Source organism: Bubalus bubalis, chromosome 4 (genome assembly GCF_019923935.1).
Source record: "Bubalus bubalis isolate 160015118507 breed Murrah chromosome 4, NDDB_SH_1, whole genome shotgun sequence".
NCBI lineage: Eukaryota > Metazoa > Chordata > Mammalia > Artiodactyla > Bovidae > Bubalus > Bubalus bubalis.
Genome location: NC_059160.1, coordinates 16,685,172 through 16,709,233, shown reverse-complemented (window position 1 = coordinate 16,709,233; position 24,062 = coordinate 16,685,172). Strand labels below are relative to the sequence as shown.

Sequence of the window (24,062 nt, the reverse complement as noted above, 5' to 3'; positions counted from 1 at the left end):
CCTTTAGAGGGGATCATTCTAGTGCCTATTTCATCTGTTGTCTGTAATGACTCACTGGGTTAATAGGTGTAAAATTCATGGGCAAAGTGCTTGGCACACCAATGTGCTCACTATTCTTAATAATTACATGGTTGACAAGAGAACTGTCCTTTCAGGGTAGGGCTCAGTGAGTGACCATGACCTTGTTCCAAGAAAGCGTGTTTGGAACTCCTTAGGGAATTGCCTTCAGCGCCTGCAACTCGCCTTTTGACTTTTTTTTTAATCTCTTTTATTTTGGCTATGCCATGTGGTATGTGGAATCTTAGTTCCCCGACCAGGGCTCGAACCTGTGCCCCTTGCAGTGGAAGCACAAAGTCTTAACCACTGGACCTCCAAGGAAGTCCCTGACTTTTTCTAATACGTGACACACCTCTGCCTTTCCAGAGTGGGTTTTACATGTACAAACGCAAAATGCTATCCAGAGCCAACTCTGACAAAAGTGGATTCTGATGTTGGGTAATATTGAACTAGGCCAAAAGCAAGGTATGTCCTGAAAGTAACAAAAATAAATGCATCTCATGAACTGACTTTGAAAGCAATTCTAAAAAAGGCATTCCAAAAATCATTTCCAGCAACATCAGAATCATTGCAGTTTTTAACAATGTGAAGACTCAGTTTATAATATTAGGTGTAAATATTAGGTTACAAAATAGTTTGATCTCATGTTTGTTAAAAGAAGAAAAGAAAACAGTCACATAGGCAAAAACTGGGTTGAGACCCTATTAACAATGGGTCAACTGTGGTGGAATTATGGATGACTTCTCTTCTTTACACTTATAGTTTCTAATTTTTCTATAATTAAGCAGCTCAAATTATGAATTAAAAATTGCATCACTAGTAAGCAACCCTGGCCACAGAACAAGATGGCTCTGAAAGGCATGAGTCCATTTGGATGTAACACTTCACATGTTTGCACATTTTGTTTCAGAAATAGCCTTATGACTTTATAGATAGCACATAATTTGACAGGCAATAGCACCAACCTTATTTAGAAGAGAAACTGTATCTACCTTATAACTGTTTGTATTCTTAATGGTATTGTCGACAGCATTAGTATACAGTAGGTGCTTAATGCCTGGAAAATCCCATGGACAGAGGAGCCTGGTGGGCTGCAGTCCATGGGGTCACTAAGAGTCGGACAGGACTGAGCGACTTCACTTTCACTTTTCACTTTCATGCATTGGAGAGGGAAATGGCAGCCCACTCCAGTGTTCTTGCCTGGAGAATCCCAGGGACGGGGGAGCCTGGTGGGCTGCTGTCTATGGGGTCGCACAGAGTCGGACACGACTGAAGCGACTTAGCAGCAGCAGCAGGTGCTTAATACGTGATAGCTTACTACTGAGGATCCCGAAGTCCGGGGCTGACTTGATATTGTTGGCAGCACCAACAACAAAGACTAAACCTGCACTGACCACCAGCCAGGATATGAGTGACCCTGTGATGACCCAGGGCTCACACTCTCCACTAGGGAAAGTGAATGAGCCAGGGGTGAAGGGATTGGAACCGTCAACCAAGCCAGGTTTCACAGAATCCATGGCTCCATCCCTTCCTCCTCACCCACCACCCCCAGAGGTGGGGGGAGGATGCTTGTGCCCACCCGCCCGCTGCCCCATCCAGCCTTACGTACTGGAGTTGCGGTGGGAGCTGGCCAGGCTGTGTCCAGCCATCTCAGGCGGTTGCTGGTGACCGCGGTGCAGGAACTGCTGGGAGCTGAGCATGTGGCTGGGGTGGGCCACCCGGTTCACGCTGTGCAGGACGCTGACCTGGGGCGAGGACGGGCTCAGTGGGCACGCTCGCTTCTCCCCAGTCCTCTTCCAGCCCTCGGAGGCCCATCTCTTCACCCCTGCTCCCTCACCACCCTCCCACCCCCCTCAGCTTCCCCTCCTTCTCTACCCACAGCCCGGATCCAGGAGTCCCCTGCCTGGGCTGCAGTTTCCATCCCCAACCACCAGGGGGCTCAGTCCTCCCCCTCATCCCGGCTCCTCGCTCGGGGAGGGGGCGGGGGGGTTGGAAGGGAGGGGGCTCGGGTTACCTCCACGATGAATTCATTGCTGGAGTAACGCCCATTCATTTCTGAGCAGGAGAGCCGGAACTTCCTGGCGTAGAGGGCTGCTCCATGTCGCAGGCGATAACGCGCCTGCCTCAGGATCTCTTCGTACACGGTGATGCTCTCCACCCCTGGGAACCGGAGGCGGCTCAGAGCAGGAGCCAGCAAGGAGGCCCGGGGTCTCTCTCCCAGACTCCCACCTGTTGACGCCCCTCAACTCAACAGGAGCGTGACCCGAGTCCTCAGAGGGAGAGAGGCTCCCCAGCACCCCACCAGCTCTGCCTGACTGGGACAGAGAAACTGAGGCTCCATTTGCCCTCCTCTGCAAGCTGAGGAGGGATGGAGAGAAGGAAAACAGGGACGCATGCAGGACAGAGAGAGGAGGCAGCAACTGGGAGATGGTGAGGGGCAAACACAGAAGCCCTCCATGAGGCTCTGGAAGGGAATGGAAACAGGAGGGGACCGGCCACCCCATCTTCTATTCTCCCCAACAGAGGGTCCTTTGGAGAGGAGCAGGCTTCCCAAGTCATTACCACCAAACGTTAAGAGATGAGCACTTAGGAACTTCCCTGGGGGTCCAGTGGCTAAGGCCCCATACTCCCAATGAAGGGGACCGGGTTCCATCCCTGGTCAGGGAACTAGGTCCCACATGCCTCAACTAAGGGTTCGCATGCCACAACTAAAGAGTCTGCATGCCACAGCTAAAGACCCCACATGCCGCAACTAAAAAAGACCCCACGTGCCACCAACTAAGACCCAGCACAGCAACATAAATAAATATTAGAAGAAAAGAAAAGCTATGCTGAATCCCAGGGATCAGTGAGATGGAAGACAGAGAAGATGGTGAGTAGCAAATGGCCAGAGAATAAGAAAGCTAGTCCGAGACTGAGCCAGAGAAGAGTGGAGCCCAGAGCAGAGGTGAGCCGGGCTGGACAGAGACGCTGAGAAAGAACCATCAGGATTCTAAGCCCTAGCCCCTGCCTCTAGGGACAATCTGGAAGCCAGAGGACACCAGGTGGGGAAGGTGCAAGGGGACACTTGGTCACATTCCTGGGCCTGGAAGGAGGACCCTCTGGGCTCCCCAGAGACTCGGTCATGGACGGGGGCGTCCCAAGAAAAGAGGACCAGCTCTTGGGCTCCACTGACCAGCAATGGTGAGGTAGGCAGATGTGTTGGTGAGCTCCAGGCCTCGCTGCTGCAAGGATGCCATGTCCAGGAGCAGACTTTCCCGCTCGGGATCCAGGTCATCCCCCACCAGGGAGATCTCACAGCCATCCAGGTTGTGCACGATCTCGTCTGACATGCGAGTGTCTGTCACTGGACGGGAGGGAGTCGGGTCCGGGTCAGAGCTGAAGGGCCCACCTCCTGGCCACCCCTCCTCCCCTTCCCAGGTCATCCCCTGAGAGCTGCCAGCATTGCTGTCAAGAAGGTCACTAGCTGACAACCTCCTTATACCTGGGGGCCTCCCACTGGCCCTCCTTCCCAATAGCCAGGTATTCTCGAAAAGCGAATGTGGGGTGACATTGTTATGTCCAGCTCCAGATTTTCTCCTTCACGTTGGTTCCAGACACCGACCCCTCCCTGAGAGGCATGCTTACCCGTGCCTTGCCAACTCTCATCCTTTTTGGCCTCCACCTGGTGCGAAATGGAGCAAGTGATCTGGAGGTCAGGGAACAAAGGAACCCCCTCGGGTCCCTCGAAGTCCACAGCTGGGCGGGCAAAGTGAGCAGTGCCACTCAGCAGGATCTGGGGGGCATCCGGCTGTAGCACCACCACATAGCCCTCCACTTCAGGGATGGAGACACAGGACTCTTCACTGAAGCACCTGCATCAGGAGAGGGGAGGGAGGCAGCCTGTGAGCCCAGCAACCACTCCCTGATAATCTGTAGTCTGGCCATCACTCTGGACCCCCACCTCTGCAGAGAGCACCCCATGTCAGGGAGAAAAAGGGGAGGAAAGGGGGACAGTGTGTCTGCAGACCACCCCACCACACACACAGCAAAGCTGGAGGGGGAGATTCCCTTTCCCAGGAGGAGGCCACTGCAGAGAAGGGGCAGGGGCAAAAGGTCAGGCAACCCTGACCTATGACATCACCAATGCCCAATCCCAAGACCATAGAACTGTATTTTACAAACTGAACATACAGAAATGTAAATACATACACAGCTCTTCATCTAAGAGCTTTTTTGTTTCTTTGATTTTTAAAAAGTGTATTCAGTACAATTCCCTTCCTGGGTACATATCTAAAGAAAATGAAATCACTGTCTCATGGAGAAGTAAACTGCAACCCGCTTCAATAGTCTTGCCTGGACAATCCCATGGACAGAGGATCCTGGTGGGCTATAGACCATGGGGTCACAAAGAGCCGGACACGACAGAGTGATTGAGATCACATTCAGTGCAATTCCCTTCCTGGGGATGTGAGGGCTTCCCTCATAGCTCAGTTGGTAAAGAATCCTCCCGCCTCCCGCAATGCAAGAGACCCCGGTTCAATTCCTAGGTCGGGAAGATCCACTGGAGAAAGGATAGGTTACCCACTCCAGTATTCTTGGGCTTCCCTTGTGACTCAGCTGGTAAAGAATCTGCCTGCAATGCGGGAGACCTGGGTTCGATCACTGGGTTGGGAAGATCCCCTGGAGAAGAGAAAGGCTACCCACTTCAGTATCCTGACCTGGAGAATTCCATGGACTGTATAATCCTTGGGGTCACAATGAGTCAGTTATATATCTAAAGAAAACAAGTATGAGTATATATGGGTATATATCTAAAGATGAAATCACTATCTCAGAGCACTAGCTCCACCCTCATGTTCACCACAGCATTATTCACAGTTGCCCAGACACAGAGACCACCAGAGTGTCCGCCCATAGATGAATGGATCAAGAAGATATGACATACATACAATGGAATACTATTCAGTCTGCCTTTTGTGATGATATGGAAGGGCCTTGAAGCTGTTATGCTAAGTGAAATAAGATAAAGACAAATACCATATATATAACTTATATGTGGAATCTATCACCTTCTTTTTTATATTTTTGGCCACACCAAGTCATGCAGGGATCCTGGTTCCTCAATATCCATGACCCCTGCAGTGGAAGCTCGGAGTCTTAACTACTGGACTGGTAGATATGTGTCAAAAAATATTCAACAACAAAGGTGGGGTGGGAGTGGGAAGTGTGTCAAAGGATGTCCACAAAACTATAATTCAAAAGATATATACACCCCTGTGTTATAGCAGCGCTATTCACAATAACCAAGATGTGGAAACAATCTGAATGTCCACTGACAGATGAATGCATAAATTAGATGTGGTACATATATACAATGGAATACTACTCAGTCATCAAAAAACAAAATGATGCCATTTGCAGCAACACAGATGCAACTAGAGAGTATCATACTAAGTGAAGTAAGTCAGAAAGAGAAAGACAAATACCATATGATATCACTCATATGTATGGGCTTCCAGGTGGCGCTAGTGGTAAAGAACCTGCCTGCCAATGCAGGAGATGGAAGAGCCCTGGGTTTGACTCCTGGGTCGGGAAGATTCCCTGGAGAAGGGAATGGGAACCCACTGCAGTATTTTTGCCTGGAGAATCCCATGGACAGAGGAGCCTGGAAGGCTATAGTCCATAGGGTTGCACAGAGTTGGACACGACTGAAGTGACTGAGCATGCACGCATGCACATCACTTACATGTGGAATCTAAAATATGACACAAATGAACCCATCTATCAAACAGAAGCAGAATCACGGACATAGAGAACAGACTGATGGTTGCCAAGGGAGAGGGGTTGGGGCAGGGATGGAGTGGGAGGCTGGGATTAGCAGATGTAAGCTTTTATATACACAATGGATAAACAACAAGGGCCTATTGTATAGCACAGAGAACTAGATTCAATATCCTATGATAAAGCATAGTGGAAAGGAATATTAAAAAGGTATGTATATATACATATAACTGAATTACGTTGCTGTACAGCAGAAACTAACACAACACTGAAAATCAACCACAATTAAAAAAAAAAAAAAAAAAGGACATCCTCCTCCCAGGTGCATCTTCCACTCATTTCGTCCAGTACCAGAGAAACACTCTTCGGTAGGCAAGCTAATCTGACCATATCAGACCACATCCACCATCCCATGAAGCCTCTCTGACCTTGGTGCCAGACAAACCCTCCCAAGAAGACTAAGTCCTGACCAACCAACATCACAGCCACTCCAGAACACACTCCCAGGATCTCCTCCAGCCAATCTGAGGGTTATCCCCAGAGCACTTGCTGCTTTGTGAAGCATTTTGCCTACTTGCGTTCACTTAACCTTCTTTCACTGCTGTTGGAAGGAGCAGCAGAAGCCAAAGCTCCTGGGTCAAGCATCTTGGCCACATAAGAAATATGCACCCCGGTCCAGGCTTGAACCCATTATTCTCATTCCAGGTACACGCCTTCCCACTAACCCACAGCCACCATGTGGAACCCGGGTTTGCACAAATCAAATTTATTTATAAAGAAGTGTCTCCTTGGAATTCCCAGGCGATCCAGTGGTTAGGACTTGGCACTTTCACTGCCGTGGACCTGGGTTCAATCCCTGGTTGAGGAACTAAGATCTCACAAGCTGCATGGTGCAACAACAACAAAAAAAAAAGTGCCCCCTTGAACATGCAGTTTTCACAGGGGAGGTGGTAATTCCAGAGCAGGGCTTGTGGTACACCTGCCTCAGCTAAGAGAAATTATTTTTCTAAAAGGATTGTCATTTGTGTTACTGAGTGAGTCCAGCTTGACTACTGGAGCCAACAGGGAGAAGGCGTAACCTCAGCAGATACCATGAATGCAGACCCCCTGAAGGGACCAAACCCACAACCTGCTGAGTTCCTGTGCCCTAAGGAGCAGGGCCTGAGACAGTCTGCACAGTCCCAGAGAGACCCCAATCAAAGCCTCCTGGAAAATAAGTCCAGCTGACTCTGGAAGCACAGCCTCCAGCAGATATTTCCACTGTGATGGGTGATCCAAAAGGGGCCCAAAGGGGACCAGGGGGCTGGCCCTGGCACTGATGATCTGGTCGAGAAATTAGAATTTCTACACAAACCTTCAAACAAGAGTCAACGTGATCACCATCACATAAATGGAGCACACACAAAACCAAGAGCGTTCAAAGTGGGAGAGGTTATTCTGGCTAAGATGGGAGTAGGGTATTTGGTCAGGGAGAGTTAGAATACTGGAAAAAAGTAGCAAGCGACCCAGCCTTTGAAGGAGGTAGAAAGTTGACCCTAGAGTGGATGGTGAGGAGCACACAGAGGGGAGTAGAGGAACACAAAGCAGGAAAGGCTGGGACAGATGGTTCAGGGCTCCGAGTGCAATTTTTATGAGCCGCAGGAGGGAACCACAGATGTCTTCTTCAGCTGGGAAGTGTGAGGATGGACATTTGGATTTCAGATCACTAACCTAGCCTTTGGGTCGAGGCGGAACTGAAGTTAGAATACTAGACAGTCATTAATTTGGAGGCTATCTCAAGAGGCCAGAGGAGTGGACATGACAGCCTGCTGGAGCCATAATACAGACATGGGGAAAGAGGAAGCAGACACCAGACACGGATGCAGAGGTATCTGGGTGACCAGATGACTGACGGGGTGTGGCACATAAACACAGGGAGGGCTCCAAGGCAGGTCAGAGGCTGCAAGCCAGGGTGACTGCAAGGACAGAGACACCGCCACAGAGGCAGAAAATTCGGGGGCAGGGCTGGTTCAGGCACTGAAGTTCATTATTAAGCTTTAGCTCATTTGTTTGAGGTGTGGGCAGAACTTCCCAGACAGAGATTACAGCAAGCACGTAGAAATTCAATAACTAGGGAGAGCGAACAGAGCTAGAGAAAAAGATGTGGTGCCCATCTGTTCAGTGGTCAATGCCATGAGGAGATGGGCTTTCCAAGAATTCCAGAAAGATTAAAAAAAAAAAAAAAAAACCTTAGGGAAAATCTGCATTGACTGAACAGTTGCATGTGAAAGTGTTCAGTCATGTCTGATTCTGGACCCATGGACTGTAGCCCACCAGGCTCCTCTGTCCATGGGATTCTCCAGGCAAGAATACTGGAGTGGGTTGCCATGTCCTCTTTCAGGGAATCTTCCCAACCCAGGGATCAAACCCAGGTCTCCCACATTGCAGGCAGAGTCTTTACTGTCTGAGCCACTAGGGAAGCTCAAGAATACTGGAGTGGGTAGCCTATCCCTTCTCCAGGGAATCTGCCCCACCCAGGATGCAGCCAGGGTCACAAGAGGATTCTTTACCAGCTGAGCAACCAGGGAAGCCCCTCAGTGAGGTGTTAGTGTAGCACTAACCACATGGAAACCCTGAAACGGAAAAATGAGACCTCCCTCCCTCTTCACCTCACAAAGGAAGAAGGCCCCTCCCCTCTACTAAAGGAAGAGCTCAGGTTCCCAACCCTCAGATAAGTCTCTTCCCTGGGCAGGTAATAGGTCAGAGGAATCCAGATGAGCCAGTCAACAAAGAGGGCATCAACTCCCACCTTGTAGGGCTACCCCTTGCAAAGCTCCATCCTAAGCCAGAAGACAGAGCCCTCCCTCTGACATGGCCCCTAAGCCTATGAAAGAGATAAGATCAGTTCTTGGTCCCTGAGGGATGAAGCCCTTGGCACCTTGAGAGCCCTTTAACAGCTAGAGCTCTCACTGGAACCTGGCAGGGCCCATCCTGAGCGCTGATCGTTGTCCACGAGAACTCATCTGCCCATAGCCTTCAGCTCCACACCAGGACCATACCATGGACCAGTAGCTCAATTCCCCAAACCCACCCCGTCTTCCACAGCTTTAACTGGGAGGCTTGACAACCATGCCCATCACTCTCGGGGGCTCAGAGCCTTCTCTCCAAACCCGTTCCTGCCAGGATAAGGGCAAGTCAGAGATGCTTCTCTTCAGACAGCTTTTGGACAAACGCAGAACAGTGGAGCGGAGAAGGCAATGGCACCCCACTCCAGTACTCTTGCCTGGAAAATCCCATGGACAGAGGAGCCTGGTGGGCTGCAGTCCATGGGGTCGCGACTGAGCGACTTCATTTTCACTTTTCACTTTCATGCATTGGAGAAGGAAATGGCAACCCACTCCAGTGTTCTTGCCTGGAGAATCCCAGGGACGGGGGAGCCTGGTGGGCTGCCGTCTATGGGGTCGCACAGAGTCGGACTCGACTGAAGCGACTTAGCAGCAGCAGCAGAACAGTGGAGAAGGGAACCCAGAAACCCCGACCCCTGCATTGTGTGATGCAGCCACTAGAGGGCAGTAGCTCTTAAAACTTCCCTACAAGCATAAAGGGTGAAAATGCCTTCAGGTAATAAGTGGTGAAAATGTCTTCAGGTAATAATCTTCCCTGGTAGCTCAGACTGTAAAGCGTAGGCCTACATTGTGGGAGACCCGGGTTCAATCCCTGGGTGGGGAAGACCTCGTGGAGAAGGAAATGGCAACCCACTCCAGTATTCTTGCCTGGAAAATCCCATGGACGGAGGAACTTGGTAGGCTACAGTCCATGGGGTCACAAAGAGTCAGACATGACTGAGCAATTTCACTTTCACTTTCATTAACTGTGCAGAAAAGACACTCTGCTGGCATTTGATCTGGACTCGTATCACTTACTCTCACAATTCCATGAGTTAGATTCTATTGTATATCTGCTTGATGGCACTTTCTCAGTACTAAAAAAGCTAGGAAGTAAAAACTCTGTATCTATAATGCTTGTGTTTTCATGACCCCTCAATCAATCTGTATTCTTAAATAACTAATATACTTAAGGGCTTCCTTGGTGAGTCAGTGGTGAAGAATCGCCTGCCAATGCAGGAGACATGGGTTCAATCCTTGGGTTGGGAAGATCCCTTGGAGAAGGAAATGGTAACCCACTCCAGTATTCTTGCCTGGAAAATCCCATGGACAGAGGAACATGGCAGTTGAGTCCATGGCGTTGCAAAGGAGTCAGACACAACTGAGCAATCAAACCACCACTCCTAGCGCCCAATCCAGGACCTTCCTCTGTCCCCTCTCACATGTCAGCACAGACGTATAGAGATTAAAACTCCTAAATGCTGGAAGTGTGCTTTGGTGGGAAGAGTATGTGTTAGCTGCTCAGTCATGTATGACTCTTCATGACCCCATGGACTGTAGCCCGCCAGGCTCCTCTGTCCATGGGATTTTCCAGGCAAGAATACTGGAGTGAGTTGCCATTTCCTACTCCAGGTGATTTTCCCGACCCAGGGATTGAATCCAAGTCTCCTGCATTGCAGGCAGATTCTTCACCATCTGAGCTAACAAGTGGAAAGAGTAATGAACTCATTGTTGAAAAATTTGAGTCTAGTCCACACTCTTCTTGCTGCGTTGCTGTGTCAACTGGGCAGGTCAGTGTCCCATCCCTAAAACCAGAGGGGAGGGGATGCATTATGTGCCTAGCCGTCTGTGGCATCTAAGGCCAAGGAGTTCTGACACTGTCTGGCTCTGTTCTGTGACTTGCCCACCCACCAGACACTCACTTGACAGCAGTGGTGAGGCGCAGGGGCCTGACGCCAGGCGTGGCAAAGCGCAGAGTGTTCATGTAAGCCACATGCTGCAGGGCATGGTTGAAGGTCTCCACATCATCCCCCTCCAGGGTGAGCAGGGACTGCGAGGGGTTCACGTGGACCTGGGCCCCAGACACAGACAGGGCTGAGAGCAGGACGGAGAGGAAGGGAGCCAAGGGGTGGGGTGGGGCGGGGCGGGGGCAGGGAGCATGCCCGGAGGGAGGGGGCCAGAGGAAGGGGCGATACCTTCATGCCTTTGCCCAGGCTCTCGAAATCCCTATAGTCCAGCCCCTCCCGACATGCATAGAGGCACTCGATGACCTCACGGCTCTCCAGGCGGCCTGAGCGCACGCTGAAACCAGCCAGGTAGCCGTGGAAGTAGTGGTGGATCGGCAAGGGGTCTCCTAGGGCAGGAACACAGGGGTGGACAGGAGGTAAGAGGTGTCAGAGGAGAGGGCGGAGGAGGCCCCAGGTAGAAGAGGCTGAGAACAAGACAGAGAAAGAGCAGCAGGCTGGGGAAAGAAGATGGAAAGAAGCCAGGTAGGGCTAAAAGAAGGATGGATGAGAGGCAAGTGAGGCTAAGGGAAGATGGGAGAGGGAGAAGACAGAATGAAAACTGGGGAAGAGAGGGAGGGAAGGCGAAAAATAGAAGCCACAGAATGAGAAAGGCTTCCAGGATAAAGAGAAGAAGCAAAGCAGGACCAAAGGGAGGAAAGAGGCCCAAGGCGGAAGAGGAGAGTAAGTGAGGGTGTCTCCACGGTGCATGCGGGGGGCGCTGGCAGGGATGCGTGGGAGCTTCAGGGATGCCCAGCTCTCCAGGCTGCGTGGCCGTCTCCTGCCCCCTGTGCTCTGCCACGCATAAAGCCAGCGCAGGAACCCTGGATGTCACTCTGTGGACAGAAGAGGACACCGGCTCCCAGCCGGCTCCATGCGGCTGCACTCTCTCCGCCTGGCCACGCCACTCGGAGGCTGTAACCCCGGTGGCGCGCGAGGCAGTGAAGCGCAAGGCCGGGTAGGACCGCGCGGATGCGGAGCCCAGAGCGCCAGGCTGAGATGCGAGCTCTTCAGCCTCCGGGTCTCACACGTAAGTACCTGCTGTGGCGTCCGTACTGTTGTCACCTCCCTTTTCCTTCTCTTTGTTCTTCTCCTCTAGGGGAGAAAGAGAGTGCCAGTGAGCTCAGGGATGCGGGGCCAGATTGACAGAGAGGCTGGGGAGGTCTTCCTGGGGCTGCCCCTGCCCATGTAGGACTTGAACCTCTAACTGAGTCCCAACCCTTCTTTTGTCTTGTCTGAGGTTATCTCAGGCCTCTGTTGTAGACAAAACCCAAATATGCTGCTGAGGAAACAAGGGCTCTGGTACCCCCCCCTCCACACACACACACCTTACAAACCACATGCATTATTACATACATACATACACCACACACAAAAACATACCACATACACACACTACATACACACCACTTAGACACACCATATACACAAACGTACCACATACTACATACAGACACACCACACACACACTACATTCACACCACACACACACTATACACACAAACCATATGCACTACATACATACACACACTACATGTACACATACACCACACACACAAACACACCGCATACACACACACACACACACACACCCCATCCCAGAAGGAAAAAATGAAAGAAACAGCTTAAAAGTTGGAAGGTTGCTGACTGTCTGCAGGGTTCCTCCTCCAGCAGAGGAACAGTCTGTGAAATTATGACGGGGACAGATCAAAGTATGAAGCAGCTGCAGGTACAGAAAGTGAGACGCTGGTGATGGCCGAGTCAGAGGGGATGACTAGTCCAGCAGGCAGGAGACCAGAGGGGCGGTGGTCTCCTCCAGCGGAGAGCTTTCCCAGCCTCCCTGCCCAACTTCAGGGAGACGAGGTCATAAGGTCAAGCTGCCCTTGCTCCTCCACCAACCACTGGGCACCTCTACCATGAGTGCCTCCGTGGAGAAGCTAGGGGTTGAGGCAAGGGGACTTACCAGCCCAGCAGGCCCCAATCATGAGCGCAGGCTCCCTTCGAGGCGGGTGAATGAGACCATTGTCATGGATGAGGGCGGGGTCGAAGGAGATGCCATCTGCATAGAGTGTGACCGTGGGGAACTCGAGATTCAAAGCATAGTGGTGCCACTCGTCATCGCAGACCTGGGAACAGGGAAAGGCAGGAAGCCCTTGGTTACTGCATCCCCAGGAAGGAACCCCCAGCACTGCCCCATCCCCTGGGGGGCAGGAGACAGTCCTTCATATTCCCTGGTCTATCAACAGGGCTTGCAGTGAATTGCTGCAGACCCAGCTCAAAGAATCCTTGCCCAGAATGGATCAGGCTCAACCTCATACCTAAACTACCTAAAATTCCACTCTTTCCCTAAACCCTTAACTCCATCAACATTCCTAAGAGGAGCACCAGTGTCCTTTGGCAGGTGCTGCCCATCCCGAGTCCAGCAGAACTAAAAGCTATGGGTTTCTGTGCAGTTTTCTTCAGTCTCCATGTCCACACATCATTCCCATCCTCAGTCTTTCTTTTTTTTTTTTTTCCTTTTTAGACTATTTTTTATGTAGATCATTTTTAAACTCTTTATTGAATTTATTACAACATTGTTTCTGTTTTATGTTTTGGTTTTTTGGCCCCAAGGCATGTGGGATGTTAGCTTCTCCACCAGGGATGGAACCTGCTGGAAGGCAAAGTCTTAACCACTCGGCCACCAGGGAAGTCCTCCCAACCTTTTTCGTGTGTACTGTTGCAACACCCTCACCTGAGCACTTACACTCAGTTCTCTCTGATATCCTCCTCTCATAGTTCCCAAAGGGATTGCCTTCCTTTTTCCAATGTTTAAATCACTACCAAATTTAATGTTGTCAAACAGTTTTCACTAACAAGTCATTATTCTTGAAAAGATTGGATTCTCCTCACTTCACAAACGTTCCCAAATATAAATGACAATTATTGAAAAATCACAGCTAATTGCAAATTAAATACATTACTTGTAACCAATCTTTTCAGACACATAATTAGAAAAATTATTAATATTTTTGCAACAGAAATTTATCTTTAATTGAGAAATACATCCCAAATTTGGTGGAGCAACACCTTCAAAATTTAGAACTCTTTTTTTTATATGGAGAATAGTTGGTTTACAATGTTGCATTCGTTTCAGGTGGTGATGTTGCTATTTAGTCGCTAAGTCGTGTCCACCTCTTTTGCAGACCCATGGACTGCAGCCCTTCAGTCTGCTCTGTCCATGGGATTTTCCAGGCAGGAATAATGTAGAGGGTTGCCATTTCCTTCTCCAGGGGTTCTTCCCCACCCAGGGATTGGACCCACGTCTCCTGCACTGGTAGGCAGGCTCCTTATCACTGAGCCACCAGTGAAGCCCCAGTTTCAGGTGTACAGCAAAGTAAAGTAGTTATACATATACAAAAGGATCTTCTTAACATGTGAGTCTGATCAGGCCACATCCCGGCTATAAACCTTTCAAAAGACTTCCCATCTCTCATAGCACAAAATCCAAACGACTTTAGCTAACAAAGTCCATTGTACACCTGATCCCTGCCCAACTCACCAGCCTCAAATCCGGTGTCTGCCCTTTTCACTGTGCTCTAACTGCCTGGCCCTCTTCCCATGCTTGGAACATGCTGGACACTTTTCTGCCTCAGGACCTTTGCATCTGCTCTTCCCTCTGCCTGGATTCTTCAGGATGAGCTTACATTTCGCTTCCATCAGGCCTTCCCTGAACATCCAGTCTGAGATGACTTCCCCTCTGCTTGCCTCCTATTCTCTACCTCAGTTCCTTGCTTCTTTCAGAGCATTAGCGCAACTTATCATTTTTATTATGTCTGAAAAGCAAAAGCGTTAGTTGTTCAGTCATGTCTGACTCTTTACGACCCCATGGACTGTAGCCCACCAGGCTTCCCTGTCCATAGAGTTTTCCAGGCCAGAATACTGGAGTGGGTAGCCATTCCTTTCTCCAAGGGGTCTTCCCAACCTAGGGATCGAACCTGGGTCTCCTGCATTGCAGGTGGATTCTTAACCATCTAAGCCACCATGGAAGCTCTTACTACATGTCTTCTTACTTTTAAAAATCTATCTCCCCAGCTAAAATGTAAACTCAATGAAGGCAGAGATTTCGTTCCATCTTAGGTCGCATTGTATCCCCATAACCTAGCAGAATGGCAGAGTACTTGTATTTACTAAATCTTTGTTGAATAAATAAGGATAAATAAAATAAAAATAGGAAGAGGAATGTTACCAATATTAGCAATGTGGGGGAAAGATCAAGAAGAAGCAGATGGCAGACTATCTCTTTAAAAGAATGCCACAGAAAACAGAAGCTTTTGTAGGTAGCCCTCAATTATTGAGTTTGTGGGTTTTCATTCCCCTTTCTCTCTCTTCCACTTCCTGCCTTTTTTCAGCCATTTGCTTACTCAGCCACTCCACCAGGGCTTACAAGAAAAACAGAAGGAGATGGAAACTCAATTAGTCCCTATGGTCCCTGTGGTCAGCTTGGAGATGAATAAAGAAGAGGCTGCAACTGTTAGCTCAAAAGATTTTTCTTTTTTCTTTTTTTGCTCATTTTATTTATCCCTCATAATCATGAATAATAGTGAGAATTTATGTACATATATGTGTTCAATTGGTCAGTTGTGTCTGACTCTTTGCAGCGCCATGGACTGTAGCCTGCCAGGCTCCTCTGCCTGTGGAATTTTCCAGGCAAGAATATCGGAATGGATAGCTGTTCCCTTCTCCAAGGGATCTTCCCAAACCAGGGATCAAACCCAGGTCTCCTGCATTGCAGGCAGATTCTTTACCATCTGAGCCACTAGGGAAGCCCAAAACCCAATCTGCGTACCCTAGGTTACTTATTTCCTTGATTACAACATGCTAACTGCTTGAGAGTTTGGGATCCACACTGCTAAGTTTCCAGATAAAAAAGAGATGAAATAAAACAAGCGAGATGGATGGTTGGTTGGTTTGGTGCTAGTAGTAATTTGTTCCCTATTTGCTTTCAACCCAGGAGTGCTTTCTGCAGGAGACGAGCCTTGGGAAAAGAGAACCAGAGAATGGAGCTGGGGCAGAGGGCAGAGGGATGTAAGAATAGTCAGGAACTGAAAGTGGAGACTGAAAAAAGGGGCACAGGGCAACCCAGAAAATGCCCAGCCCTGCCCTAGGACCTCCTCCCGTGAAAGCAAGTTACACCCACCCAGCTTTCCCAGGAGCCTTGCTCCAGCCTCACCTGCTCCAGCTTCCAGAGGAATTTGACTGGCCGGGCACTCTCAAGTAGAGGCCAGTAGAGGAAGGCAATTCTGCAGCCGTGGACAGTCAGTGAGTAGTGAGAGAAGCCGTCCTCTGGGGGCAGAGGATGGGGACAGGAGTCAAACACAGCACTGGAGGCAAGAACAGATTCAAAGTGCCAGAAGGGAGGGCTCCCTGGATTATCTTTATTCCTTCAGGTTCTCTCTGTCTCTCTCTAATTCTTCAGGATCTGTCACTCTCTCTCCCTCTCTCTGAGACTCGCACACATACACACAGAGTCCAGTGTTGGGTTTTTCTCAGGCACTCTGATTGGCTGAGGGGAGACAGTGACCAGCCTGTCCCTACCCAGATCTTTACTGTTCCTTTGGTTAATACAAACTTCATGGGTAGTGATCCTTTTCAGATCAAGAGAAATGAGCTCTGAAAAGAGGCAGAAATGAAAGAATAGGTCAAGGCTGAGCCCCCCTGAGAGGGGAATCCCCCTGCCATAGAGGGAAGGGGGTCCTGGAGGCTGGAGCTCACGAGCCCTTATAGGAGGAGGCCAGGGTGGTAGTGGAAGGGAAAGAATGGGGCCCAGCATTACTCTGGCTCTTCCATTTTGATAGGGGGCTTTACAGGGAGCAGATTCAGGGGAGGGGGCAGTCTACTACACAGGGGATGCAAAGCGATCAGGCAGCTACAGTGAGAAGGGCAGTGAGCAGTTCCATCACGCAGAGAGCAGTAGGATCTCAGCTCATCCTCTGGGACTGTGAAACCAGCACTGCTATCTTACATACGAAGGGAAAGAGAAATGACCCACTCATAGCCACCAACTGGACACTGACAGAGGCCGGACACAAAGCCAGTCCTCCCCATGCTCAGACGGGTGCCCTGAGGAAGGCTCACCGTTCTGGACAGTGTTACACACGATGGTTTCCTCTTCCTTCTTGCCCTTGTTGGGAGTGACACCATGCTTCATCCAGAAGGACAGGGTAAAGTGGTCACTGAGGCTGTCCGGGGGCCCGGAGCCCAGCCCTGCAGCTCCCCCCAGGGGCACCTGCACCGCCTGGGTGCCATTGAACCAGTAGATGAGGCTGCTGTCCTGGCTGTAGTGCACCGAGAGGCCCGCCGTCCAGTTGGCATTGGGGCCGGGCATGGGCAGCAGATCCACCTCCCCAGGGGCCGCGCCTGCAGGAGCCCCAGAAGCACAGGTGTCGGAGCCGAGAGGCGGCAGATGGGGGACGGGATGTGGGCAGGAAAAGACCCCCTACAGCTACTTCCACCACCTCCTCTGGCCTCTCAGACTAGAAAGGAAGGGCTAGGAATAGCTCTCCAGTGACCTCAGCTCCTCCAGCTCGTCATCACTCCCTGCCATTGTTCCGTATTGTATCTGGTGATTTTCTTGGGCCATAATCATGCATCTTTGCCAACCACATGTTTATGTGCTCTTTGGGCCACAAGAGACAACCACACGCCACAACCCCCATAGATATAGACGTCTCTGTGTGCTATGCTAAGTCGCTTCAGTCGTATCCAACTCTTTGCAACCCCATGGACTGCAGCCCACCAGGCTCCTCTGTCCATGGGATTCTCCAGGCAAGAATACTGAAGTGGGTTGCCGTGCCCTCCTCCAGGGGATCTTCCCCACCCAGGGATCGAACATGAGTCTCTTTTATGTCTCCTGCATTGGCAGGTGGGCTCTTTACCACTAGTGCTCCCTGGGAAGCTCTGATATATATACATCTATGGATGGGCTTCCCTAATAGCTCAGTTGGTAAAGAATCCGCCTGCAATGCAGGAGACCCCAGTTTGATTTCTGGGTCAGAAAGATCTGCTGGAGAAGGGATAGGCTACCCATTCCAGTATTCTTGGGCTTCCCTTGTGACTCAGCTAGTAAAGAATCCTCCTGCCCTGCAGGAGACCTGGGTTCGATCCCTGGGTTGGGAGGATCCTTGGAGAAGGGAAAGGTTACCCACTCAGTATTCTGGCCTGGAGAATTCCATGGACTGTAAAGTCCATGGGGTCGCAAAGAGTTGGACACAACTGAGCAACTTTCACTCCACTTATGGATGGGCAAAGGAAGATGTAAAACAGGTTCTTTTTACTTTTGGTGGCACGGCATGACTTGCAAGATCTTAGTTCCCCAACCAGGGATTGAACCTGCACCCTCTGCAATGAAAAGCATGTAGTCGTAACCACTGCACTGCTAGGGAAGTCCCAAGACAGATTCCTAAGAGAGGTAGAGGAGGGTCAGGAAAAGGCTGGGGGAATGGGTGATGGGCACAGGCAGGGAGGATGGGGGGAGGGCCACAGGGAATCACACCCACCGCAGAGTTTCCGCAGTGCACGCTCTGAGTAGTTGTCACGGTCACAGCCCTTGGCCACATGGCTGGTCTGCAGCTCTATGGTGGCCTGAATGTTCCAGAGAGGTTCATCACAGGTCTCCAGGCGGATACCAGGGAACAGAGCCAAGCTTCCAGCGCCTGGCGCATATTCAATCCTTTTGTTCCAGCCTGCAGGGGTGAGAGGGAGCAGGCAGTGGAGCAGAGTCGGTTAAGGCAGCCCCTCCTACCCATTCTGCTGATGGTCTTGGGTTCCTCTGAAAATGGCCAGCCAGGGGAGACAGCTACAAGTCTGCCCCCCAAATGTTGTCATTCAGTTGCTTAGTCGTGTCCACCCCCATGGACTGTAGCACCCCAGGCTTCCCTGTCCCTCACCATCCCCCGGAGTTTGCCCAAGTTCATATCCATTGAATTGATGATGCCATCCAACCATCTCATCTTCTGTCATCCCCTCCTCCTCCTGCCCTCAATCTTTCCCAGCATCAGGGCCTTTTCCAATAAGTCAACTCTTCGCATCAGGTGGCCCCCCATATATCCCTCCCGAGCTCCTAGACTGGCCCCTGTGGTTGTCAGAAGGGAGGAAGAAGGAAACCAAGGTGAAGGATGAATCATGGGCCCCAAAGCATAGTTCCTCACCTTGCCAGCTGGGTTTACAGGTGGGCTTCACCTGGATCTCCACCTCGGCATCATCCGCCGCCCTCTTCTTCCCACAGTCATAAGCCGTCACCGTGAACTTGTAGAGCTTCTCACCACTGTACTGTAGCTTCTCCGTGTTCTCAATGTTCCCTGGGGTGGGGGACAGAGAGGATCAGGGGCACTAGAGGAAGTCTGGGGGAGGACTCAGGAGCTAACTTTAGGGTAGGTGAATTAGGCAGCAGGAAGCAGGCAGGAAAGAATCTGGGGAAAGAAGTTCCATGTCTGGGAAGCAGGATGAGGAATGAGGAGGTGAGGGACAGAACAAGTGGAGGGCGCAGCCCCGGGGCATCACAAAGGATGTGAGCGCCCAGGGCTGAGCAGCTGGGGTGGCAGGGGCTGGACTCACCGTCATTGTCAATGAGGAAGGGGGTGTTGGGCGTGAGGATCTCGTAATAGCAGATCTGGCTGTACTGGGGGGAGCAGTCGCCATCAATGGCCTCCACCCGAAGGATGCGGTCATACAGCTTCCCCTCGGTCACTGCCGCGCGGTACAGCCGCTCCACAAACACTGGGGCAAACTCGTTCACGTCGTTGACCCGCACATGTACGGTGGCCCTGCAGGTGCCAGAGCAAGAAGAGAAGAAGGAAGGGTCAGCCACAGATGGGAGTCCACACCAGAAGCCAAGGAGATGGAACCAGTGTGACCCAGAGCCTGGTCACGTTCATCCGTCCCCCATTCAGGGGTACCAGGTACCACAAAGGGAGAGGAACCTCAGGAGAAAGGGTGACTGATGTACAGGGTGAAAATGACCCTGGGGGCCATCGGTGGCTGGTTTTGATGACTTCTGTACAGAATATTAAAGGATAGGATGGCAAGATGCATGAGACAGGATTCTGAATCCGGCAGGTTGTTTTTTCATGAAATCAGGTCCAATCAAGGCAGATGCAGAGTAAAAGCCAAAATAAAACCAACCATATTCAGGGAAGTGGCTTCCCCAGTGGCTAAGCAGTAAAGAATCTGCCTGCAATGCAGGAGAAGCAGGAGACACAGATTCGATCCCTAGGTCTGGAAGATCCCCTGGAGAAGGGCATGGCAACCCACTCCAGTATTCTTGCCTGGAGAACCCCACAGACAGAGGAGCCTGGGGGGCTACAGTGCATGAAGTCGCAGAGCCGGCCACAACTGAGCAACTGAGCACACACACATATTCAGGGAAGTGTTTTTGTACCAAAGTCTCAAGTCATCTGATGTGTGCAGTGAGCTGTGGCCTCTCCCCACTCCGACCCCCATGGGGCAAGCAGAGGAGCTGGGGGTGGGGCTAAACCCTTCATGCTGAGCCTTGCCCCCAGCCCAGATTCAGGCACCCAAAGCCCAGAGGCAAAGGTCCTATCTCCAAATGGGAAATTGAGTCATCACGTAAAGCAGTTTATATCCAGCGCCTCTCAGTGGCCCGGGAGACAAGACCGCCCACCTTCCCACCATTCTCAAGTGAGAAGTGAGCTGGGAGCAGACAGAGGTAGGAGTCCCGAGTCCCAGCCTCCTTCCTGCCCACTCTCACCCACTGCTGTGCATGTGCATAGTGCACGTTCTGTGTGTGAGTGTGGTACACACAGGTGCCAGGCAGTGGGAAGGAATCCAGGTGTGTACTGAAGTGCCATCCTCCTCCTCACTCTCTTAGCATCCTGTCTCTGTGTATTGGATCCTCTCCCAACTGGCAGGCACTGTGGTGCCTGCTTTTGACACAAACCATCTCCTTTCATCTTCACAGTGACCTTAAGAAGCAGGCATCATCATTGCTCCATTTTACAGACAAGCGAAAGCAAATCCAGAAAGACTAAGCTGTCCACGGTCAAAAGAAACAGAGCCCAGACTGGTCCCACTGAGCTTCACCACATGCTCCTGTCCCCCTTGGCTGAAGGCTCCTAAACCCCATGAACAGAGAGGGGAGGGGATAGATCGTCAAGATGGTGAGGACAGAGGGAAGTAAGGGGCCTGGTCGTGGCGGGGGGACCTGCAGCAGAGGGCAAGGGCAGGGGCAGGGCGTCCTCACTTGTGGGACTTCTTGGTGTTGGCCCCGTCTGGGCCCTCGCCGCAGTCGTAGGCCTGGATGGTGAAGGTGTGCTCCTTCTGGGCCTCGCAGTCCACCGGCTCCTTGGCCCGGATCAGCCCTTCTCCTGTCGCTTTGTCCAGGATCACGGCCTCAAAGGGCACCCCGGACCCATGGAGCCGGAAGCCACAAATCTCACCTGGCCGGGGGCAGGAGTGGGGTGGGGGGGCGGGGGGGGGGACAAGGATGAGGTTCCTGCACCACTTCCAGGGTCTCCTTCCATCGCTCGCCAACCTCCCCCCAGGCCCCCACTTCACCTCTCCTCCCAGACCCAGTCTTTTTTCTTGCACATGGAAAAGCATCAATTATCCAACATTCACTCCAATCCCAGGTTCCCTGAGCACAACCTCTGAGCCACCAGCTCTGAGAGCTGGCAAAATCTGGATGTGTTAACCCCTGCCTGCCCACATCCTCCTCTGACTCACTTTACTGTGCCACTGCTCTTCACCATCGCCGGGTTCCCTCCTGGAGCCTCAGTCTTCCACTTTGCCCAAGTCCTCACTGCTCTCCCTCCCAGGACCTCCCCCCTCCTCCCTTGCCCCTGCCCTCCCGCCCACTTCTCTCTGTCCCACCCACCCTGCCCTGCCCCAGCCCAACTTACCTGCATAGCGCAAGGGAGCATCCTTGTCCAAGGCAAAGAGCGGTGGGTTCAGCAGGACCGTGTTGTCATTCTCCATGACGATGCCTTGGTATTCTGCCTCAATCCATGGCTTGTGCTTGTTGGCTGACCCCACCCCCAGGGAGAGCAGAGGAAGCACCTGTGAGCTGGCCCTCCACAGCCACACAACCCTTGTTGACCTAGACAGCACACGCCAGGCTCACCACCCTCTTCAGCCCCTGCAGAAGCGCCCGCAGCGGGAAGGGCTGAGGGCAAGAAATCAGCCATGAAAGGAGTCAGAGGTCACTGGATAGACAGTTTCCATGGCAACAGCCTGCCCTGTGGGGAGGAAGAGGTCCTGCCATCTCCCCTGGGAAAGCTGGTCAGAGGATGGAGACTTTTCTTAGGCATTTCAAGTGCTGGGGTGTGGACGTTGGGCCTCCAGGGAGCAGCAATGGGCCATTAGAGGGCCCTGGGAAAGGGAAGGGATAGATTAAGGGCAGAGTGGAGATTAGGAAAAGAAGACTAGATGTTTCCTGAGGTCCTGGTTGTTGATCTTCTCCACCATGACCACCACCCCATTTTGGTCCTGTTCCCTTCTTTTCCTGGCTAAGCCCCATCCTAAGGCCATTCTCCCAGAGGACAGGAAAGAGGAGAGAAGGAAGAAGGGAGATATATAGGACAGAGGGAGGGGGACAGAGAGGGGCAGGGATGGAGCAGAGGAATCAATGCCAAACTACGGGGCCCAGCAGAACTGGCATCCTCAGGGATTATCGAACTGGCCTAGAAATTCGACAAATCCCCTCCCTGCTTCTCGCCCTCACACCCAGAAGAACACACTCATAATCATAACCAGCTGACTCCTATGTCCCCCAGAAGGCCACCAAACCCCACACACCCTGAACCCCCTTCTTATAGAGTCACGGCTGAATCCTAATTCTCACCTATCCCACCCCTGTTCCCTTCAACCACCGGCCAATCCATGACAGGAGTGCAACCCACTCAGCCTCCATGTCTCCTCAACCACTACCAGACTCAACTCAATTCCGTCTCCTCCCAGGACCAAGTGCCCACTAGCCACTGAGGGGCTCTGGGGAAGGCTCAGTGGGCTCCATCCCCCTCTACATCACCCCCAACCCCAACTTCCACTGCCTGCTCTATCGAATCCCATCAGGCCAAAGCACCAAGCTCCCAAAGCACATCCACAAGGGCCCATCATTGAGACCTGAAGACTTATCATCAGAGAGAAACTGAATCACCCAAAGGACACTCATCCCCAGCTTGTCATGGTGAGCGAGAAATCCTGAGTTCCATTCTTTCCTCCAGTGACACCCCCAAAGTCTTCTGGTATCTGGTATGCCTGCCCCTTCCTCGCTGAGGACCACCACAACCCCGTTCTCTAGGAGCAGAGGAGAAAGCCACAGATGATGCCTAAAAGGCAGCACAGGATGTGTTGGGAGGCTAAGAAGCCCACTGAGGTCAGAGACCGAGCTGAAGATGGAGAGGCTTCACACAGCTCACCACCACCCCTCGCCCTGCACCCTCTCCCTGGGTCTTCCCACTTCCTTCCTCTTGACCCCTAAACTCTCTCCTTGTGTCCATCTCCTCTCACTGACTCCTGTACTCCCTACCTCCTCCCTCCTGAGCTCTTCCCCTCGCCCTCTCCTCACCTGTTCTTCCCGATTTCTCTCCCTCTCCTTTGCCTCCACCTTGACCCTGGTCCATCCCCTGCTCATCCCCTCCCGCGCTTCACCTCCCTTCTCCTTCTCCCTTCCCCTCTCCCCACTCTTTAGCACCGCCCGCCCCCCACCCCCACACACACACCCACCTCTGCCCTTTCCTGCTGTCTTCACCTACCTAAACCCTTGGCCCTCACCCCCTCCCTCTCTCCTGGCCCCTCTAACAGCCTCACCCAGCTAAATTTATCAGCCGTCTGCCAGAGAGGGCAGCTCTGGTAACCCTCAGCCCAGCCGTGTATGCAGGCGGAAGGGGATGGATGCAGAGGAACACGCCAACACATACGTGCTCCGAATTGCTGAACTGTGGGAACAGTTCCTCCCCGGGATGAGATGGAGAGGGATCAGATGGATGTGGCCACACACCCTCAGCGCCGGCACACCCCGTGAAACGGGGACCCGCCCAGAGAGGTCCATCACCCCCCTCAGGGACAGGTCCTTCTGAGACCCGAGATCGCTCCAGCAGGGAGCAATGGTGGCGGGGGGAGTGGGGGAGGAGATACAGACCCCAGGATGGTAATGGGGACCAACCTGGGAGCAAGAGAAGCACATGGGTAGAGACGGACCAGAGAGGAGGGACCAGAGAGAGGTTCTGGGGATGCCAGCGAGAAGAGAAGGGGACAGGTCTGAGAAAATGGATGGGAAGGGGGATGGTGCGAAGAACCACCTGTCGTGTCCCAGGGAGCCTTAAAGGGCGCCTGCCCGCCTCGACCCCCACATCGCGGGGCCTGAGACCCCCTCCCT

General features: G+C 51.9%; 1 protein-coding gene across 5 annotated transcripts in view; it reads right to left on the bottom strand.

Moving 5' to 3' along the window:
* Positions 1 to 24,062, bottom strand: part of CLSTN3 (calsyntenin 3) — a 60,010-nt gene that overhangs the window by 5,500 nt on the left and 30,448 nt on the right. For all 5 annotated transcript variants that reach the window (XM_025283131.3, XM_025283132.3, XM_025283130.3 and 2 more), the window contains 15 exons: positions 21,586 to 21,708; positions 20,928 to 21,123; positions 19,283 to 19,491; positions 18,877 to 19,026; positions 18,226 to 18,411; positions 16,805 to 17,086; positions 15,900 to 16,012; positions 12,651 to 12,813; positions 11,726 to 11,782; positions 10,880 to 11,037; positions 10,607 to 10,755; positions 3,685 to 3,911; positions 3,233 to 3,403; positions 2,072 to 2,217; positions 1,667 to 1,802 (listed from right to left, as the gene is read on the bottom strand). In XM_025283131.3, the coding sequence (XP_025138916.3) occupies positions 1,667 to 1,802; positions 2,072 to 2,217; positions 3,233 to 3,403; positions 3,685 to 3,911; positions 10,607 to 10,755; positions 10,880 to 11,037; positions 11,726 to 11,782; positions 12,651 to 12,813; positions 15,900 to 16,012; positions 16,805 to 17,086; positions 18,226 to 18,411; positions 18,877 to 19,026; positions 19,283 to 19,491; positions 20,928 to 21,123; positions 21,586 to 21,708 (2,466 nt within the window). The remainder of the gene's footprint in view (positions 1 to 1,666; positions 1,803 to 2,071; positions 2,218 to 3,232; positions 3,404 to 3,684; positions 3,912 to 10,606; positions 10,756 to 10,879; positions 11,038 to 11,725; positions 11,783 to 12,650; positions 12,814 to 15,899; positions 16,013 to 16,804; positions 17,087 to 18,225; positions 18,412 to 18,876; positions 19,027 to 19,282; positions 19,492 to 20,927; positions 21,124 to 21,585; positions 21,709 to 24,062) is intronic.